Below are 21,415 nucleotides of genomic sequence, written 5' to 3'. Positions count from 1 at the left end.
GCAATCATTGGTTTGCAGAGAGCCACTTTACATTTTATTTAAATGTTAATAGCTACTGCCAGTCGTTGTAGGGGTTAGTTATCTAACGCTGCTGCCTAACAAATTACTCCACATTCAAGCATCTTAAAATGACAGTAATCAACATTTATTATCTTTCACAGTTTTTATGGGTCAGCAATTCAGGAGAGGTTTAACTAGGTCCCTGGTTCAGTCTCTCTTGAGATTCCAGGCAGATGTGGGACTTCAGAAGACTATGGCCTGGCCAAGACTGGAGGATCTGCCTCCAATGCAGCTCATGCGTGGCTGGCAAGTGGGTGCTGGATTTGATAGAGGTCTCAGTTCCATGCAGGTCTTTCTTTAGGGCTGGTTGTGTGTCTTCCTGACATGGTGGCTCACTTCCTGCAGACTGAGCAAGACAGAAGCTGCAACAACATCTTTTATGGCCTGGCCTTGAAAGCCACAGGCTTTTTCTTCTGCCTCATTCTAGTCCTTAGAAGACACAGTCACTAAGTCCAGCTCACATTCAAGAGGAGGAAGATTCAGCTTTACCTTTTGAGAAGGGAGGAGAGTCAAAGAATTTGCAGATATATTTTTAAAAACACTGTATGCTCCAAATTAGCTGTTCTGATTTACGTTCTCGTCAGCAGTGTATGTACATTCTCACCCTCATCAACCAACACTAGATCTCATCTTATTTATATTTGCTGTGCTCATGTTGACAAAGGCTCTCTCCTTGACCAAACTTTAGTTGGGCTCCTCTGAGCTCTCTTCCTAACCAAGCTTCAATGTTGGCCTGTCTAGTTTAGTCTTAGCAAAGAATTCTACTAAATCAGTTCAGGGAGCATCCCCCACCTTTGATACCCAGTCAAATTCTTTATCCTCCAGCCATGATAAGCCTGATAGGCCAATTTAGCAAAAATCTCCCTCCCTTGATGTCTGTTATTAGTAATTTTACATCTACTGATCCCCTCAGTCAGCTCTTTCCTACAAATCCCCAACTGTCTTTGTTGTATTCAGAGCTCAGCCTAATCTCTCTCTCTCTTGGCATACCCCTGTTGCAATAGTGTTCCTGAATAGTCTTCCTTCCTGTTTTAACAAGTCACAGAATGACTTTTTCCTTTAACAATGTATGAAAATGTGCTGTATTATTTGCGTTTCCGGATGGCTAATGAGATTGAACTTGACTTCTTTTGTTTATATCCACTGGGACTTCCTTTTCTGTTTCTTTTTTTTTAATATTTTATTTATTTATTCATTAGAATACACAGAGAGGAGAAAGAGAGAGAGGCAGAGACACAGGCAGAGGGAGAAGCAGGCGCCATGCAGGGAGCCCAACACGGGACTCGATCCCGAGTCCCCAGGATCATGCCCCAGGCCGAAGGCGGCGCTAAACCGCTGAGCCACGGGGACTGCCCTTTTCCGTGAGTTTCTAGTAAATATCTGTTACCAGACATTTAGCCCATTGATTAATTATCGATTTTTAGAAGTTCTTAATATATTCTGGGTAATAATCTTTTGTCTGCTATATATGTTGCAAAGATATTCACTGATATATTGTATCATTTGCTTTTTTTTTCACTTTCCTTGATGTTGATGATTCTTGAAGGTATTAAATTTGTTTATTCTCTTTTGAATATTATCCATTTATGTCCATTTCCACCTAACCATTGGAACCCTAGTATTTTTATCGTTTTGTGTGAAATTTTTAAAAAGATTTCATTTATTGGGGCACCTGGGTGGCTCAGCAGTTGTGTCTCCCTTGAGCTCAGAGTGTGGTCCCAAAGTACCAGGATCAAGTCCTTCATCGGGCTCCCCTTAAGGAGCCTGCTTCTCTCTCTGCCTATGTCTTTGCCTCTCTATGTCTCTCATGAACAAATAAATAATTAAAAAAAAAAAGATTTTGTTGGGACACCTGGGTGGCTCAGCAGTTGGGCATCTGCCTTTAACTCAGGGTATGATCCTGGGTTCAGGATGGAGTCCCACATCAGGGGACTTCCCCCAAGTCTTCTCCCTCTGCCTATGTCTTTGCCTCTCACTCTCTGTGTCTCTCATGAATAAATAAATAAAATATTTTTAAAAATTTAAAAGATTTTATTTATTTATTTGGGGGGGAGCACAAGCAGGGAGGAGGGGCAGAGGGAGAGGGAGAAGCAGACCCCCTGCTGGGCAGGAAGCCCAATGAGGATCAAATCCATGATCTAAGATCATGACCTGAGCCAGAGGCAGATGCTTAACAGACTAAGCCACCCAGGTACTCCTTGTATGAATTTTTTATATAGTATTTGACACTTGCTCTCAAGTTTGTTGCAAAGTTTCCTCAATTATTTTTTGTTTAGGATGTCTGCGACCAAATTGTGTAGCAGACAAGTGTGTTTGGCTTTTCTTTTGAAATATCTTCCATTGGGTTGAAGTTTAGAAAGTTTTCCATTATCTGTATCAGTTCTTTATTTTATTTATTTATTTATTTATTTATTTATTTATTCATTCATTCATTCATGAGAGACAGAGAGAGAGAGGCAGAGACACAGGCAGAGGGAGAAGTAGGCTCCATGCAGGGAGCCTGACATGGGACTCGATCCAGGGTCTCCAGGATCACGCCCTAGGCTGCAGGCGGCGCTAAACCGCTGCGCCACTGGGGCTGCCCCTGTATCAGTTCTTTAACCAGTTTCTCAGCCTCTTATTTTTCTCCGATTCCCTCCACTTATTTTTCTTAGAACCTATTCGGTGGTAGCTCTGTTCTAGGTTCTGGGAATATAGCCATGGAGGACTGGGTGGAAGTTTGTACCCTCAGGGATCTCCTAGAAAGCAAACACATCCATGGGAGGACACCAGATTATCCTGCACACCACAGCTTCTGGGGTTTTCTCTTCCCTTGACACTCCCCTCCTCTAGAATTTTCCAGTGGGGGAGCCACTGACTTGATCTGGGTATATTTGGGATGATGGTCCCTCTAGCTCCAAGAAGACAAGGCTTGGCCTTACTCCACTTTGCTCCTGGCCTTCTCCCCTTCACTCATCCTCATCCTCTTCACCCTCTAGCTCCTCTCTCCATCCTGAAGGTGATCTCTTTGGTCTCTCAAGTTGTGGTCCCATCTGTCCTCATCTCAGAGCCCAGACCCACCCTTGCAGTCTTCTTGTTCTCCCCTCCTTTCATAGCTCAGTCCCTGCAGGCTGCCTTCTGCCACTCCAAGGAAAGGCCTCTCTGGAGCAGATCCAGGGGCTTTGCCTCTTCTCCCCTCTGAGGCCACCCTCATACCCAGCCCCATTGGACCTTTGAGATTATTCCTCCCCTGTCTACTCTACGGGTTCCTGCTTTCTGGGTGTCCTTTGGAACACCAGTATGCCTTGTGCTCTGCCCTCAACTCACTCTCTTTTTTTCATACTTGTTCTGGCTCAGTGTATCACCTCTGGCTGAAGTGTATGATATGTCCATGATTTTACCTCCAGCCTGAAAAGTCCTCAGCTGGACATCTGCAGTCTCTTTACCCTTCCTGGGGCCAAAGTGAGCCTTGTCTTCCTCCAAACCTGCTCTTCCTCCAATCTCCTTGTGATGGGTGTAGTCTCATTGTTCTCCACCATCTCATGGGTTCACTCTTCCTCACTCATTACTCATGTGTAGTAGTGAAGAACTCGCCTCCTTCCCAGGTTTTCAGCCAGCACCTCCCTGTCCCCACTCCCTGCCCACCCGAGGTTGTAGCTTCACTGCTGCCCCCATACTCAGCCTCCTCCTACTCTCTAGTCCAGAGTCTGCAACCCATGGCCTCACTGAAGGCTGCCCTCAGGGCCACATCCACCTGCACCTCCTGAGGTAGGGTCATTTCTAGTTTTCTCTTCAGACTCAGAAACTTCTGGTAGTTTCCAGACTATTCACTTCACAGGATCTCGTCTCTGTGCCTTTGCTGACACTCCCGTTCCTGGAATGCTTCTCCCACTCCCCAAAAGTTCTCATCTGTTAGGTAGCTAGGGGCTCACCTCCTCCAGAAAGTCTTCCCAGAAGCCCATTCCCATTGGGAACCCCTGATCCCAGAGTCTGGTCCTACTCTCCTGGCCATTGTTTAGACATTAGGCTCAGCCAGAACAGTGCTTCTCTCTCTCTCTCTTTTTTTTAAAGATTTTTAATTTATTCATGAAAGAGAGAGAGAGAGAGAGAAAGGCAGAGACGCAGGCAGAGGGAGAAGCACGCTCCATGCCAGGAGCCCGACCTGGGACTCGATCGCGGGTCTCCAGGATCACGCCCTGGGCCGAAGGCGGCGCCAAACCGCAGAGCCACCGGGGCTGCCCCAGTGCTTCTCTTTCATTTACTTTCTTCCTTTCCTGTACCCCCTTTTAACCACGAGCCATCCCTAGTCACATCTTTCCCCCACAGCCCCCCCACCCCCCCGTAACGCCCCATAAACATCAGTATAGGACATCCCGATTTTTATCTACCAGGAGGCTCTGCTGGCTGGAACCTCTGGACACGGCAATTACAGGTGAGCCTCGGAGGACAAGATCCTCTTGCAGGTGAGGCGTAGAAAAATGAATGCTAAGAGCCTCCCGGCGGACTGCTGGGTCCAGCCTTTGGGAATGGGAATTGGATTTATTCCAGAGTCTCGGTAAACAGGAATACCCGTTCACGCTGGCAGGGTCCAATCTCTTCTCCCCAACACCCAGCAGAGGGCAGGCGATCAGCAGAGGCTCCGGGAGCTAAAGGGATCGCGAGGGAGGGCGGGAACGAGTGAGTGAGGGAATGAATGAGAGAATGAGTGAGCGAGCGGTAATGAGGAGGAAAGAAATGAAGGAAGTGGATGGAAGGGATGAGTGAGGGAGGGAATTTGGGAGGGAGGAAACGAGAGAAAGAAGGAGGAAACAGGTTTACAGGGCGCGACCCTTCCCAAAAGGCATCGCTTCATTTATTCACTCATTCATTCGTTCAGCCCCGCCAGGTGCCAGAACTATGCCCGGTGCAGAGGCGCACGGTCACCCCGGCGGCCGCAGCTCTCCTGGGCTGGGCCGAGGCCAGAGCCGCATCCGCGGAAGAGTCGCCCGGGGCGGCGCCCCCCGCTCCAGTCCCCCAGCGAGGCGCCCCCGCCCCCCGCCTCCTTCCGCCCCCGCCCGGCGCCTGCGCGGCGCGGCCACGTGACTCGCCAAGGCCCCGCCCCGCGGCCGCCCGCCCGCCCCGCTCCCGCCTCCGGCGAGTGCGGCCTCGGCTTGCGGCGGCACCAGGTGAGCTGCGAGGCGCGGGCCGAGCGGGTCGGGCGGCGGGGAGCACGGGGGGCGGGCGGCGGGCGGCAGCCGAGCCCGGGCGAGCAGCTCGAGGGGCGCGAGGACGCAGGGGCGGGCGCGGGCCGCGGGCGCGGGAGTGGCAGCCTGAGGCGAGCCCGCGGCCTGACGTGGCGGGGGCGCGGCGGGCGGGACCCCCGGGTGCAGCGGGGCGGGGAGCTGGCGCTCGCCGAGATGCTGGGCCTCCCCGCGGCTGCGGGGCCTGCGGGCCTCGAGGCCCTGGGCCGGCCTGTCGCCCGCGGCGGGTCTGTCTCAGCGCGGCCTTCCCAGCCGCGACCCTCGGTGCTGTGCGCGGGCGGGTCCTGCAACAGGCGAGTGGGGCGGGGCCTGGCTGCCACCACCTGGCGTGACCTTGGACCTCGCCTGCCAGCCTCAGTTTCCTCAGCAGCCCGCAGGCTGCCGCTGAGAGGGTCCAACCTCGCCACCTGCGCGGTTTCCAGAGAGAAGCCGGAGATCGCGATGTCATTGCAGAATTTCCGCGTCCCCGGGCGTCGGGCGCGGGTTCTCCTTGCAGTCCTGGGCGGCCCGGAGTCGCGGAGTCGCCGCCGGTCGGTCGCCTGGTCGCCATCACCTTATGCCTGGAGTCCTTTTCGCGTCGGGCCTCTGTGGGGCCGGGCCTGGGCGGCAGGTTTGGCGCGCCCGATGCCCCAACTCAGCTTTCTGGAAGACTCATTCCAGAGCGCATCCGAGTTGGCACCCCAATGATGGCTCCCCATTCTGGAAATCAGTACCTACTCCGTCCTCTCCTCTTCCCAACAGTCTCTCTTCCTTTTGTTGCAGTACCTCGCTTCATGCTGCCAAGGATTGGGGTTTGTTGAGGGCGGACACTTTTGGGGCGCTTCAGAGGACTGAGGGGTGCCTGCCCAGTAAATGGTATTAAGTTGAAAATTAAAAAATACTTTTGATTCTGTCACCCATGAGTTCATAAAAAATTATTTTACGTTCTTCAGTTTGTACCTGCTTGGGACATAAAGCTTCCTTCCTGCGGCCTTCAAAAGCTTTGAACAACATGGAACGGAGGGGCCTTCCTTGTGACGAGTTGAATCAGAAATGTACGGAGCGGGAGGGAACTTAATCTAGGGAAGGACCTCGTAATAGAGTAATCCCTGTAAAATGAATAGGAGACAGAAGATGTCACCGAGTGAGCTCCCAAGAGCGTCCTTTATTTCAGCAAAATAGGCAGGGAAAGGTATTTAAAAGAAGTGTTGCATTTGACTTAATTTTTAATTTTTTAAATTTTTGTCAATTACCGAAACATAGTTGCACTATGAAATGCTGTTTTTCATCTAAGTCAGCAAAGAGTGAAAAAGAAATGTCATGGGCAGCTCCGGTGGCGCAGCGGTTTAGCGCCGCCTGCAGTCCAGGGCCTGATCCGGGAGACCCGGGATCGAGTCCCGAGTCATGTTTCCTGCATAGAGCCTGATTCTCCCAATGCCTGTGTCTGTGCCTCTCTTTGTGTCTCTCATGAATAAATAAATAAAATCTTAAAAAAAAATAAAGAAAAAGAAATGGTATTGGTCAGCTAGACAGTGGTTGGAACCAGGTTCTCATACTTTGCTGGTGGAAGAATAAATTAGTACAATCTCTATGGAGGGCAGTTTGGCAATATGCATTCAAATGACAAATATACATTAAAATTAACATGGGCCAGCAGTTCTGTATCTAGAAAATTTTCCTCAGATAACTGCTGTATATGTGGCATAGCCACATAAATGACTTTCAGTCTGTAACTGCTAAGGCAAACAATTGGAGGAAACCCTGATGTCTGTCTGAAAGGATTGGTTAAATAACATGTGGTTATGGATACAATGGACTGTGGGAGGGATATTAAGTTTTCATATGCAAAAGTTAAGGAAGGGGGGAACTGGTGTAGATTTACAGATTTACCTTTGAATCTATAGATGCCCTCTGACAGGGAAGGTCGAATAGTAGTTTTCTTCTGGGAGAGGATCTGATTGGGGTCTAAGTGGGAGGAAAATTTAAGTCTCAGTGCCTTTCTGCGCCTTTTGAATTTGAATGTGAACATATTAAAAGATAAGTTTGAGGGTTTATTTTTTAAATATTTCATACTAACAGGAAAGTTAGTCTTATTGGATCCTAATGTTTTGTCTTTGTTTTTGTTTGTTTGTTTGTTTTAAAGGAATAAAACATTATCTTTTTCCTTCCTGGAGAAAAATCATGATCCTGAAGTTCTTTAATGTGTCTATGCTCTGTTATATTGTAACACCTGTCTAAAAACAAAAGTGGATGGCATGATTTCAAACTTTGTGTACCACATATATTCTTTAGTGTGCTCCCCCCCCCCCATGGCTTTGAGTTTTCTCCATGTTGATGACTATAGCTTGAGTTCTAGTTTCCCCATTTTAACTGTTGTCTAGTACTCTTGTTGGCTTACTTTGCTGCAGAGTCCAGTCCTCTGAGGATGGACATTTTTGGTCATGGCCAATGCTTGCCTTATGAACAAGGCTGTGATGCATGGTCTTGAATGTGTTGCACTCCAAGCTATGCTCCTTCAGAGCAGGGAATTGGTTCATTTTCTTCACGTGGCCCTCGAGACCTACCTTAGTTCCTTAAATTGTGCTTGATAAATATGCTTTGCTTACCCAAGGAGGCAGTCTTCTCCTACTGTATTCTGTATTTGTAATAAATGTAGCTGCCATGGATCCCTTCCCAAAGGGACAGAAATGCTAATGTGCAGTGGGGACCCACTGAAGATGGATGTCTGTTGGAACAGTCAGTCCCTGCTGCCAGCCTTAGAGAAAGAGGTCTTCTTGACTCCCTGGTGGTCACAGTAGTGAGGAGGAAGCTGAGACTTGGAGATAATGAGCTAAATGCTCAGAGTCATTTGGTTACAAGTGTACAAACGGCCATGGAGTTTTGCAATGTGGAGGAGATAAAGCCGTAGCTGGTGGGTAGATAGAAAAGCTTCAATGATGGAGCATGCCTGTCATGTTCTTGATACAATGACAGAGGGAGAAGTCATCAAGCTAGACCTTGACCAATATGGGGTTTTAAAGACAGGTCTAGGTAGGAGTCTGATGGTTTAGAGGATGACAGGTGTCCCTTATGGTCTAAGGGCCAGATCACAGACCTATGTAGAAGGCAGTAGAGAGCCAGTACTTGAGAAGCCAGGTGGGATACTCACTGGGCATATGGGGACCTCCTGCAGCCTAAACAGGGGAGCTGGGGAGGATGGGACACAAGGAAGGAAACCAGTTGGTAGCCAGTGCTGTGGTCTGACCCAGGGCGGTGGCCATAGAGGAATAACTGGATGGGCATCTGAGATGGGAGAGAAGGAATCAGAACTGGAGGACCTAAGCGGCACCTGGGTGGCTCAGTGGTTGAGTGTCTGCCTTTGACTCAGGTTGTGATCCCAGGATTCTGGGATCGAGTTCCGCATAAGGCTCTTTGCAGGGAGCCTGCTTCTCCCTCTGCCTATGTCTCTGCTTCTCTCTCTCTGTCTCTCATGAATAAATAAGTAAAAAAAAAAAAAAAACAAAACAAAAAAAACAGAACAAAGCTGGAGGGTCTGATAGGACACAGATATAAAAAGGAAAAGAGATCATTGAAACCATGAGGTTTCTGACATGGAAATTGTGGCTGTATGAAAACTAGTAAGTAAACTAGACCAGTAGGGAGGGCTGCTAACTGGATTAGGCATCGAGCTAGAGGTGCATCTGGGAATATAGGGTAGATTCCTGGGGAAGAGGGGTGGGCTGGGGCAGAGTGTGTTGACTGACGGGAAGGGATCAGAAAAGATGGCATATTGCCATGGGGCAGAGTTTCAAGTTTCAAGAGATGGGGTTAGTGGGGGATATCCTTTGGCCCTGGATGTCTGTGTGTGAGCCAGTCCAGGGTATAGAGGAAGCAGTGGGTAGATGGTGAAGGTCCCAAATCCAGGAAGCACCCTGAGGGGCCACAGAGGGATGTAGAATATGTTGGATGGTGCTAGTGCTCCTGAGTCTAGTAGTGAGGACAGAGGTCTCTTTTTGCAAAGGTTTTTTTGTCTTTTTCTTTAAGTATACTCCATGCCCAGTGTGGAGCCCAGTTCGGGGCTTGAACTCTTGTCCATGAGATCAAGACCTGAGCTGAGATCAAGAGTTGGATGTGGGGGGATCCCTCGGTGGCTCAGTGGTTTGGCGCCTGCCTTCGGCCCATGGCGTGATCCTGGAGTCCCAGGATCAAGTCCCACATCGGGCTCCCTTCATGGAGCCTGCTTCTCCCTCTGCCTATGTCTCTGCCTCTATGTTTCTCATGAATAAATAAATTAAATATTTTATTTATTCATTTGAAACAGAGAGAGACAAGAGAAGCATGAGAGAGAGAATGAGCAGAGGGTGAAGCAGAGGGAGAAGGAGAATCAGACTCCCTACTAAGCAGGGACCTGAGATCATGACCTGAGCCAAAGGCCGATGCTTCTCTCTCTGAGCCACCCAGGTGCTCACCTGGCAAGTTTTATAGTAGAATATCTGTCTGTCTGTCTGTCTCTCTCTCTCTTTAAATCTTAAGTAGGCTCCACTCTCAGCATGGGGCTTGAACTCACAAGCCTGAGATTGAGTCCTGTGCTCTACCAAGTGAGTCAGCTAAGTGCTCCTTTCATTTTTTTTCTCTTAAAGATACAGTACAAGGAATTAGAGAAAAAACTAATTTAAGGGAGGGGATAGTGGAATGGCCATAGGTGGGGAAGGTAGATAGATGTTCACCTGGGTTCCCACCTGCTGGCTGGATGGCAGTGCTGTGGCTAGAGAGTGCTTAGCTTAGCCCCAGAGCACAGTGCAGGACTGCTTGCCCCCTGACTCAGAATGTACAGCCAAAGGTTTGTTTTATTGATTGGGTTTCTGAGGCTTCAACTCAAATCCTTGTGCATGTTTTGAACATATTCAATTATTACAAAGTAACCTTGAAATAAAAACCTGCTGCAGGTGATCTTGAATGCAGCAGCTCTAGTTGAAGTTACTGTGTTTGAATCTTGGCAAAAGAAGACAGGTCCTGGACCCTCTCCTGGGTCTCCTGGCCACCATTCAGGTCTGTTGTCATTTTTATGCATCCATTCCTACGTGAGGGAACCCAATTTTATTCTTTCTGTCTCTCTCTCTTTTTAAAGTAAACTCTACTTCCAGCATGGGGCTCAAACTCACAACCCAGACATGAGGAGTCACATGCTCTCCTGTCTGAGCCAGCCAGGCACTCCAGTTTTGTTCTTTCTCAATGGGAGAGAGGAAGAGTTCTTCAGAACCGGTTCTGTGCTGGTGCTTTATATTCATCATTTACCAATTTTAGATTTCCCCAACAGCAGGGTAATTTATTTCCCCTTTTTCTTTTTTTTTTTTTTTTTACAAATTAAATTTTTTTTTTTTTTTAATTTTTATTTATTTATGATAGTCACAGAGAGAGAGAGAGAGAGGCAGAGACACAGGCAGAGGGAGAAGCAGGCTCCATGCACCGGGAGCCTGATGTGGGATTCGATCCTGGGTCTCCAGGATCGCGCCCTGGGCCAAAGGCAGGCGCCAAACCGCTGCGCCACCCAGGGATCCCTATTTCCCCTTTTTCATTTGAGGAACCTGAGAGTCATGTTGGTCCTGTGGTGAGTCCATGGTAGGGCCAGGGCCGCAACCGAGATCAGTCTCCAGAATCCTTCTGTTTCCCAGAGATGCTGAAGGAGATAACATTTAATGAAGAATCTTAGAGATGAAGGGACACAGGTCATCAGGAAAGGAGCCCCCAAGTTTGGAGAAGCAGTGGGAGGGGAGAGGAAATTCGAGGGTTTAAGGCCACAGGGAAAGCACAGGCAAACTGGTGAGAGGAACAAAAGTGCCATGGACCAATCTGTGCACTATTTGGTATTGCCACCCTGGCTTATTCCCTGTCCCCTCTGTCTTGCCAGCTGACAGCCGCAGTTGTGAGGTCTGGTGTGGTGGTCAGGATGGCGGAGGAGCAGGAGTTCACCCAGCTGTGCAAGTTGCCTGTGCAGCCCTCACACCCGCATTGTGTCAACAACACCTACCGGAGTGCACAGCACTCCCAGGCCTTGCTCCGGGGGCTGCTGGCTCTCCGGGACAGTGGCATCCTCTTTGATGTTGTCCTGGTGGTGGAGGGGAGACACATTGAGGCCCATCGAATCCTATTGGCTGCATCCTGCGATTATTTCAGGTGAGTTATCTCCATATGTTCTCACAAGTAAAGTAACACAGGTAATCCTGGCTCCGCTAGGTATTTGTGTTGGTACCCACAGTGACCAGGTGGGAGGGACCAGTCAAGCTGCCAAGTCCCCTGCTCACCCCAAGCTTCTCGGACTGCTTGTTACAGTGAGTGGGACAGAGGGGTCTTCTTTTTCTTTCAGTTCTTCTGTCTCTGGGGCATGTTCTCTTTTTTCTTTTCTTTTCTTTTCTTTTCTTTTTTTTTTTAAAGTTTAATTATTTATTTTTAAGTAATCTCTAGCCAGCATGGGGCTAGAATTCACAACCTTGTGATCAAGAGTGGCATGCTCTTCTGACTGAGCCAGCCAGGCTCCCCACCCTCCACCCCCCGCCTTTTCCTGTGTTTTAAAAGACAGCATGTTTGACTCTACTTGTCCTATTGCATTTTATGAAATGTAATTTCTATATCTTGATATAAAACAGATTTTCTATATACTCTGGTTTCCCCAGCATTTCATTTTGAAAATTTTCTAATCTGTGGAAGAGTTGAAAGAATAATATTACAAACACCTGAATACCAGTTGTTAGTATTTTGCCATATTTGGTTTCTCTTCACACACAAAGACACATACAGTGCCCCTTTTTTTTTTTTTTTTTTTTTACAGTGCCCTTTTTAAGATATTGGCAATTTGTGCCTTTGTCTTTCAGTGCCCCTTGCCTCCAGTGGTGTTCTCATAATGCTGGCTAGAAGCCCACATGAGCCCTGGTCAACAGGCTTCTTGCCCTTGGTGCTGAGGTCAAGGCCAAGTGGTCAGTCCCATACACACATTGTCCACACAGCTGTGTGATATGTGAAGTTGTGCCTTTTTTTTTTTTTAAGATTTTATTTTATTATTTATTCATGAGAGACAGAGACAGAGAGAAAGAGAGAGAGAGAGAGAGGCAGAGACACAGGCAGGGGGAGAAGCAGGCTCCATGCAGGGAGCCCAACGTGGGACTCGATCCCCTGTTTCCAGGATCACGCCCTGGGCTGAAGGCGGCGCTAGACTGCTGAGCCACCCAGGGATCCCAAGTTGTGCCTTTTGTGCCCCTTCCCTGGCCATCTACCTTCTGACCCATACCTTCCCATCTTTTTTTTCTTTTTTAAAAGATTGCATGTTTGAGAGAGAGAGATAGTGTACATACCAGCGCATGAGTGGGAGGAGGGGGAAGAGGGACAAGTAGGCTCCCTACTGAGTGTGGAGCCTGAGGTGGCCCAAGATCAGGACTTGCTGAAGTCAGACGTTCAGCTGACTAAACCACCCAGGCACCCCACATCTTACTTTGAGGGCCTAAGCCTCTGACCTTCCCCCATGGATTCTTTGTCCCTTAGGGTTTCTCATGGCCTCTTTCATGACCACATTGTGGCCATTGGCACATTAGAAAGAATTGGTGCCACTACCCTCATTGTATCCTAGTGAGAGGAGGCTCAGGGATGAGGCCTAGGTCTCATTCCAGGTCTGATTCTGTTTCATTGTTTCATCTTCCAGTATTGGTTAGAGTTCTCAGTTTTTTGTTTTTTATTTTTAAAGATTTATTTTTAAAGATTTATTTATTTGAGAGAGAAAAGTAGTGTGCAGTGGGTGGGGTGGGTGGGGAGGAGCAGAGGGAGAGGGAAAGTGAATCTGAAGCAAACTCCACGCTCAGTGCAGAGCCTGACATGAGGCTCCATCCCATGACCCCGAGATCATGACCTGAGCCAAAACTAAGAGTTGGACACTTAACTGACTGAGCCACCAGGTGCCCCTGTTTGTTTTTAAAGTAATCTCTATTCCCAATGTGAGGCTTGAACTCATGACCCTGAGATCAAAAGTCACATACTCCACTGACTGAGCCAATCAGGCACTCCAGTTCTCATTTTTTGATTTTAGGAACTACTGAGTGAAATATTTCTTCATAAGTGTCTCCTGTTCTCCAGAAGGACTTTATAGAGAGCATGACGAGTGGTGGCCTAGGGCAGACATAGCCAGGCTTCCTTGCATCTGCTTTTGCAGTTACTCAGTAGTGCTGCTTTTCCTTCTCTGCTTTTCCTGCCCTGCCCTGTTCTCTCCCAGGCTCAGCCTCTTCCACTGGGAAGCTCTTTCTAGTTGTCCTGTACCTTTTCCCAGCCTCTAGCTCCTCCCTGAAGGAGGCTGCTGACCCCTTAGACTGCAAAGAGCTGGAAGGCTCTGTGGATCGCTCTTGTTATGGGAGCTACCCCCTGCAGGAACCCTCCTTTGGTATGCAATCTCTGCAAGGTTTGGGGATTGACTAAACTGTTCATCTTGGGTCTTGTTTGTTTGGCTTGTGGTAATAGGTGTGTTTCATACTTTGGGCTCCTGTGGCCTTCTCCTGCTTTGCCTGTCTACTTCTCTTATGCTGGTTCCTGGCTCTCTACCCCATATATCAGGTTCTATTCTGTTCAGTCCTAGATGGGGCCTCCCTGGGTCTTACATCCCTCCCTCCATTTTCATACTGTGAATTATTAGGTAGTCAACTATATTCAGCTTAATGCCTGTGATTTTGAAAATTTGGATAAAATTGATGATTTTGTAGAAAGTACATGTTGACAGAACTTGACTCGAAGTAAAAGAGAAAATTATATTCTCCACAAAAACACGAAGCCCATACAAGTCCTGTGGAGTTGTACGTTTTATGTACAGACTCTATTGCTATTTAAACTTTTTCAGAGTAGAGAAAGGAAGACTCCACATTTTTTTAAAAGATTTTTTTTTATTTATTGAAAGAGAGAGAGAGAGAAAGCACAAGCAAGGGGATGAGCAGAGGGAGAGGGACAAGCAGACTGCGCTGAGCACCCTGATGGGTGCTGATCCCACAACCCTGAGAACATGACCTGAGCTGAAATCAAGAGTCAGATGCTTAACTGATTGAGCCATTCAGGCGGCCCTGGGTTTAAAGAGAGTTACATAACATTGGTATCCACATTGGACAGATAGGCAACACACAAAAAAACTAAACTCGTTTGTGAATGACAGTGTAAAGTCTTCAGCGAGACCTTGGTATAGAGCTCCACTCCACAGCACCACCGTCCCTGTCCCTATTGTACTGCAGAGCAGCAGACCTTAGCTCAGAGGGGCTTTATTCCATGTTAGACAATCTTTCTTAACAGTTTTTTGTTTTGTTTTGTTTTTTTAATTTATGAGAGACACGGAGAGAGAGAGAGGCAGAGACACAGGCAGAGGGAGAAGCAGGTTCCATGCAGGGAGCCTGACATGGGTCTCAATCCCAGGACTCCAGGATCACTCCCTGGGCAGAAGGCAGGTGCTTAACTGCTGAGCCACCCAGGGATCCCTAACAATCTTTCTTAAAATGTGACTCACTCAAAGGAGACCTTGCCTGTAGCCCTCCACAGATCTCAGCATCCATTCCTGCAGCTAAAATACCTTTTCAATAGGTGAAAAAAAGTTGAAAGCACCACTTTAGGGGCAACTAGGTGGCTCCATGAGTTAAGTGTCTGCTCTTGGCTCAGGTCATGATCCCAGGGTCCTGTGATTGAGCCCCAAAGGGCTCCTGACTCAGTGTGGAGCCTGCTTCTTCCTCTCCCTCTTCTCCCAACTCATGCTCTGTCTCTCAAATAAATAAAAAAATCTTAAAAAAAAAGAAAGAAAGAAAGAAAGAAAGAAAGAAAGAAAGAAAGAAAGCACCACTTTACCCCTGCCCTCCCACATCATCTCCCTACCTCACCTGCCCACCCCATAGTAACTGGATTCCTAAGTTCCTCTTCATTCATACACTGTTTTTTTTTTTTTTTTTTTTTTTGCAAATACTGGTCCATAATTCTGAAACCCTTAAGCTCTGAAATTTGAAAGTTGTTTTGTTTTTTGTTTGTTTGTTTACTGTGTTGCTAAAACTTCATGAGTGTATTCAGGGGGTCTCCTAGAGCTGTTTTTGTTAGTAGCTTCTAGTCATTAATTTTGTTGGGGGATGGGGAAAGCTGGGTTCTCCCACATTGCCATTTTTTCCATGAGTTTTTGTTTTTTAAATTTTGGTACAAATCCATTAAACTATAAAACCTGCCCTAAACTGATGTGAGGCTTACTTTATTTTCCTTTACTTTTTAAAATATTTTATTTAAGAGAGAGAGCATGAGTAGGGTGAGGGCAGAGGGAGAAGTAGACCCTTGCTGAGCAGGGAGCTCAATATGGGGTTCGATCTTGGGACTCCAGGGCCATGACCTGAGCTGAAGGCAGATGCTTAACCGACTGAGCCATTCAAGTACCCCTATTTTTATCCTCCTTAGTATATGTCTTTTATATTTTGCTTTGAAAATACTAAGGAGTTTGGTTGTGAGGTATTGACCCAGACCTTGCAGGGGTGTGATATCGTACATGGCATGGGTGCTGTGCTGTGTTTTTCCAGTTGAAACCATTTGAATTTTGAAACATACTTGGCCTCCAGGATTTGGATTGGGGACTGGGGGCCTGAACAAGCTGACGTTCCCCACTGCACATCAGAGGGTGCTACTGGACATCTGGTTATGGTATCCTAGTAATAGAGATGACCCTCATTTTGCAATGTTCTGTGCTGTTCATGCCCTCCACTTTGTTGGTGGCCTGCTGTGATTTTAAACATATGATAAGATTTACCAACTTGGGACGCCTGGGTGGCTCAGTAGTTGAGCATCTGCCTTCAACTCAGGGTGTGATCCTGTGGTTTTGGGATCAAGTCCCACATGGGGCTCCCTGCATGGAGCCTGCTTCTCCCTCTGCCTCTGCCTCTCTCTCTCTCTCTGTGTCTCTCATAAATAAATAAATACAAAATCTTAAAAAAAAAAAAAAGATTTACCAACTTAACTGTTTTTAAGTGTACAGCTGAGTAGTGTTAAGTGTATTCATACTGTTGTGGAAGAGAGCTCCAGAACTTTCTCATCTTGCAAAACTGAAACTGCACCCAGTAAACAGCTCCCTACACCCCTACTTCCAGCCCCGGTAACCGCCATTTCACTTTCTGTTTCTAGAATTTGACTACACTAGGAACCTTTTATAAGTGAAATCATATATGTTTGTCCTTTTGTGACTGGTTTATTTCACTTAGCATAATGTCCTCAAGGTTCATCCATGTTGTAGCATGTGTTAGAGTTTCTTTCCTCTTTAAGGTTGAACAATATCCCATTGTGTGAATAGACCACATTTTGTTAATCCATATATTTACGGATGGAGACTTGGGTTATTTCTGCTTCTTGACTATTGTGAATAATGCTGTGAACATGGATGTACAAATATTTTCTTGAGACCCTGCTTTGAGTTATTTTGGGTATGTACCCAGAAGTGGAATTGCTATGTCATATGTTAATTCTGTGTTGAATTGAGGAGGAGATCCCTGGGAGGCTCAGCCATTTAGTGCCTGTCTTCAGCCCAGGGCATGATCCTGGAATCCCAGGATTGAGTTCCACATCGGGTTCCCTGCATGGAGCCTGCTTCTCCCTCTGCCTATGTCTCTTTGCCTCTCTCTCTCTCTCTGTGTCTCTCATGAATAAATAAATAAAATCTTAAAAAAAAAAAAAAAAAAAAAGAATTGAAGAATGTCCATACTGTTTTCCACAGTAACTGCCACCATTTTACATTCCCACCAGCAATGCACAAGGGTTCCATTATCTTTGTATTCTCACCAACACATGTTACTTTCTAGTTTTTTTGGTAGTGGCCATCCTAATAGGTATGAGGTATGGACATAATTTTATTTTATTTATTTTTTAAGATTTACTTCTTTATTTTAGAGGGAGATTGCATGCACATGCAGGAACAGGAGGGGGAGAGGGAGAGAGAATCTCAAGCTGACTCCATGCTGAGCAGAGACCCCAATGTGGGGGTTGATCTCATGACCCTGAGATCATTACCTGAGCTGAAACCAAGAGTTGGATGCTTAACTGGCTACACCACTCAGACTCCCCTGGACATCATTTTAAAAGTTTCTTCCCCTTGAAGTTTTTATTTGCTCATAATTCCAGTGTTACAGAAAAGTAGTTAAGACTATGATAAAGAATTAAGCATCCATTTTTGGTTAAAAACAACAAAAAGAAAAGGAGTAGATATATATTTTATTTTTCTTTTGATCTTTTTTTCTCTTTTCTCTCCCTAGCTCTTATTTTGAAAGATGTCAATCCTGTAGAAAAGCTGAAAGATCAGCCTTTTTTTTGTTGTTTTTTTTTTTTTTTTTAAGATTCATCGGTTAGCATTTTTTTTTTTTTTTTCGGTTAGCATTTTGTATATTCGCTTAGGAGTAACTTGTGGATATAAAAGTTTTTCTGGAAATAGTTCATTGCACTTCCAAGAAAAAAACTTTTTCTAATATATCTAAGAACATTTATAGTCATTCTACAATTCTATCTGATATTGAGTTCATATTCAGATTTTCCTAATTGTCCCCAAAATATCTTCTATCTCCTTCCTCCCCTCTCCATTCAGGATCCAGTCAAGGTCCACATGTTACATGGACACCCCAAAGAATGAGTCAAAGTACCACAGAGCACAGGAAAGCCCTGAGAGGGTGTGTGTGGACTAAATAGACCTCTAAAGAGACCCAGACGCTGGCTTGTGAGATAGAAGAGCCCATTGTGTCCATCACAGAGATGCTGGTTCTCTCTACATCAGTCTATATGTGTGATACATTCCCAATAAAAATACCAAGAGACTTTATGGGGGGTGGAGGGATTTCACAAACTGATTCTAAAGTCCAAATTTTCCAAAACAAGCAAAGGCCAGGAAATTGCTGAGAAGGTAGTGAAGGGAGACTGGCCCTATCCTATGGTAATATGTGTTATGGAACTATAGTAATCCAAATTGCTCCTGGTGCCTGAGATGTGGGAAGATTATTGGGAAGGTAGTGGTTTTAAACATAGACACTAGCCTGCCAGGAACTTTGGGATAAAGATGGCATTCCAAGTAGGGGAAGGTGCTGATGGGTGGCTCTCTTGAAAAACACAAAATTTCTCCTTGCCTCACATGTTGTCCAAAACAAATTTCAGGTGGAACAAATTTTTGGGTTTTTTTTGTTTTGTTTTGTTTTGTTTTTTGTCAAATGATCCTTTATTGAAGCGTTTTCCTATGTAGTTCTTAACTAGCTGGATATTACACTATACCGCTGTTGACATCCATGATGTCATGAGGGTGGTAGCCATCAGCATTGCAAGCCACAGACTGGACAATTCCCAGGATCTCTTTAATGGTTCCAGAGAGTGAGTTCTCTGGCTAAAGAACCCTATCTAATCTGCCAGGCAATGTTGATACTCTCATCAAAAGTGATAGTTCCACTGTGCTTAATGTTTTTCTCCTTTCTGTCTCTGGGTGGTTCCTCCAGGGGTTTGGTAATCAAGACAGAGGCAAAAGGTACCACTTCAGTCTGGGCCTGTCTGTTCTATGTTTACTTGTTTTAAATTTTGAGTAGGGGGATCCCTGGGTGGCGCAGTGGTTTAGCGCCTGCCTTTGGCCCAGGGCGCGATCCTGGAGACCCGGGATCGAGTCCCACGTCAGGCTCCCGGTGCATGGAGCCTGCTTCTCCCTCTGCCTGTGTCTCTGCCTCTCTCTCTCTCTCTGTGACTATCATAAATAAATAAAAAATTAAAAAAAAAAATAAATAAAAATAAATTTTGAGTAGGCTCCATGCTCAGCGTGGAGCTCAAACTCACAACCCTGAGATCAAGACCTGGACGCTTAACCAACTGAGCTACTCAGGTACCCCAGGGCCTTTCTGTTCTGAATGGTCAGTTTCACTATAATCCTAAGACCCTTCCAATCACTGGTTGCCTTGGTAGTGTCATCACTAACCTTTTTTGGAGACAGACCCAGAGAGCCAGTCTTGGGGGCCAGGGCACGGAGTTCCCCACCAGTGCACCTCACATGTAAGACTTTGATCTTGTGGGGGTCAAACTTAATTAAGCAGCATGATGGAGGCAACTGGTGTCATATGAACCTGGATTCAGGATGACTGAAGAGAGTTACACCTCAAGTGGATTAACATTCTTTTTTTTTTTTTTTTTTTTTTTTTAAGTAGGCTCCACGCCCAATGTGGGGCTTGAACTCAGGACTCTGAGATTGAGTCCTGTGTTCTACCAACTGAGCCAGCCAGGCACCCTGCATTAGCAATTTTAATTGTGAAAAGTAAACCAAAAATATATAGAGGAAAGCGTGGGGAAATCTTTTTTTAAGATTTATGTATTTATTGGGGATCCCTGGGTGGCTCAGCAGTTTAGCGCCTGCCTTTGGCCCAGGGCGCGATCCTGGAATCCCGAGATTGAGTCCCACATCGGCTCCTGGCATGGAGCCAGCTTCTCCCTCCTCTTGTGTCTCTGCCTCTCTCTCTCTACGTCTATCATAAATAAATAAGTAAATAAATCTTAAAAAAAGATTTATGTATTTATTTGAGAGAGCATGCACACACGCATGTGAGCAGGCTGGGGGGAAGGGCATAGAGAGGGAAAAGGGGAGAGAGAATCCTAAGCACGCTTCATACTAGACTCTGACCTGGAGCTCCATCTCACAACCCCAAGATCATGACCTGAGCCAAAACCAAGAGTCCAGTGCTCAACTGACTGAGCCACTGAGAGAAATATTTTTTAATGTTACCTCAGAGGGGGGGAAAATGTCTAAGTTTGTCATAAAACTCGCAGGCATGAAAATGAGAAATTTGTATTCAAAACAGACAAAATTGTACATGGCAGAAAGCATTGTAAAATCAAAAGATCTGAGGTAGGAAGAAAATTTCAACTCATCCACAAAAGGGCAGATTTCTTCAAAGTGACAAGAGAGAGTCTAAGAGAAAATGGACCAAGAATCTGGACTGTTCGAAAAAGAATATAGAAATGGCACTTTAAAGGGCACCTGGTTGGCTCAGTTGGAAGAGCATGGGACTCTTGATCTTGGGGTTATTGAATTCATGACCACATTGGGTGTAGAACTTACTAAAAAAGAAGAAATGACACTTAAACATTTGATAAGATTACCTTCTCATTCATTATAAGGTTCCTCCTTAGATTGATAGTATGTAGGCAGTACTATCAAAGTATAGATGTATATAAACCCTGTGTCCTAACGGTTGTTTTCATAGGAATGATCCTGACAGGCACGTAAGCAAAATGTCATGGTGGTAAGGCCCTCTATCAGGTGCAATAATGGGAGATTAGAAGTAATCCAGGTGGGGGTGCCTGAGTGCCTTGGTCAGTTGAGTGTCCGACTCTTGATTTTGGCTCAGGTCATGATCTCGGTTGTGAGATCAAGCCCCACGTCAAGCTTTGTGCTGAGCAGGGAGCCTGCTTAGGAGTCTCCCTCTTCATCTCTAAGGAAAAAAAAAAAACAAAACAAAACCCAGGTGTATTATAGCAGCGGGTTATATCAACCATGATAGTTTTTACAAGAAGAGGGGCAGCCCTACATGTACCAGTAAGGAGCCATTTCCAAGATGCATTGTTATGATGTGATGTAGAATATAAGGTACATGGACTGAACTGATGGCCTGGAGCAGAGCAGAGGAGGGAAAAATAAAATGTAAAAACAGCTACGTTGTCCTCTATGCATGGCTGTCATATTTCAGCCCTGCTGCCTCCCCTGACAACCAGCCTCTTCCCTCTGAACAACTTATTAACTGGCTCACCTGGGATGCCTCAAGGTATCTCACTGATGGTGACTCTGACCTCACTCTCTGACCCTGTTCCTCCCAAGTCCCTGTCAGCTCAGCTAACCCAGCCAAGGGCCCTGGTTCCTCCAGTGTTCTCCCAGATTCAGTCCTTCAGCATGTTCTTTCTGCCACCAGGCCCTCCCCAGGTCTGCAGGAACCCTCTTGCCTGAAAAGTCTGCTCACACCAGCCTCCTGTGTAAAATTCCCCAACAGCGCTTCATAATATGCTTGGATTTCAATCCTGACTCAGTCTTGACCTGGGGAAAGCAGAGACGTGGCCCTGTCTCACCTGCTCACTTCCTCTTTGCACTGGCCTGGCTGCCTTGGGTACTGAACTCATCCCTGCCCCAGAACTTGGGCTCCTGTCTC

At 46.3% G+C, this 21,415-nt stretch overlaps 1 protein-coding gene across 1 annotated transcript in view; it reads left to right on the top strand.

Moving 5' to 3' along the window:
- Window positions 1-5,130: 5,130 nt before the first annotated feature.
- The window catches only part of KLHL22 (kelch like family member 22), a 39,636-nt gene continuing 23,351 nt past the window's right edge, over window positions 5,131-21,415 (top strand). Inside the window, exons 1-2 of the mRNA XM_072803588.1 lie at window positions 5,131-5,204; window positions 11,146-11,411. Of these exons, the coding sequence (XP_072659689.1) occupies window positions 11,185-11,411 (227 nt within the window). The 5' untranslated portion in view covers window positions 5,131-5,204; window positions 11,146-11,184. The remainder of the gene's footprint in view (window positions 5,205-11,145; window positions 11,412-21,415) is intronic.

The sequence above is a fragment of the Canis lupus genome, chromosome 27 (genome assembly GCF_048164855.1).
Source record: "Canis lupus baileyi chromosome 27, mCanLup2.hap1, whole genome shotgun sequence".
Taxonomy (NCBI): Eukaryota; Metazoa; Chordata; class Mammalia; order Carnivora; family Canidae; genus Canis; species Canis lupus.
The sequence above is the reverse complement of the archived record's forward strand: the minus strand, read 5'-3'. Positions and strand labels throughout refer to the sequence as shown.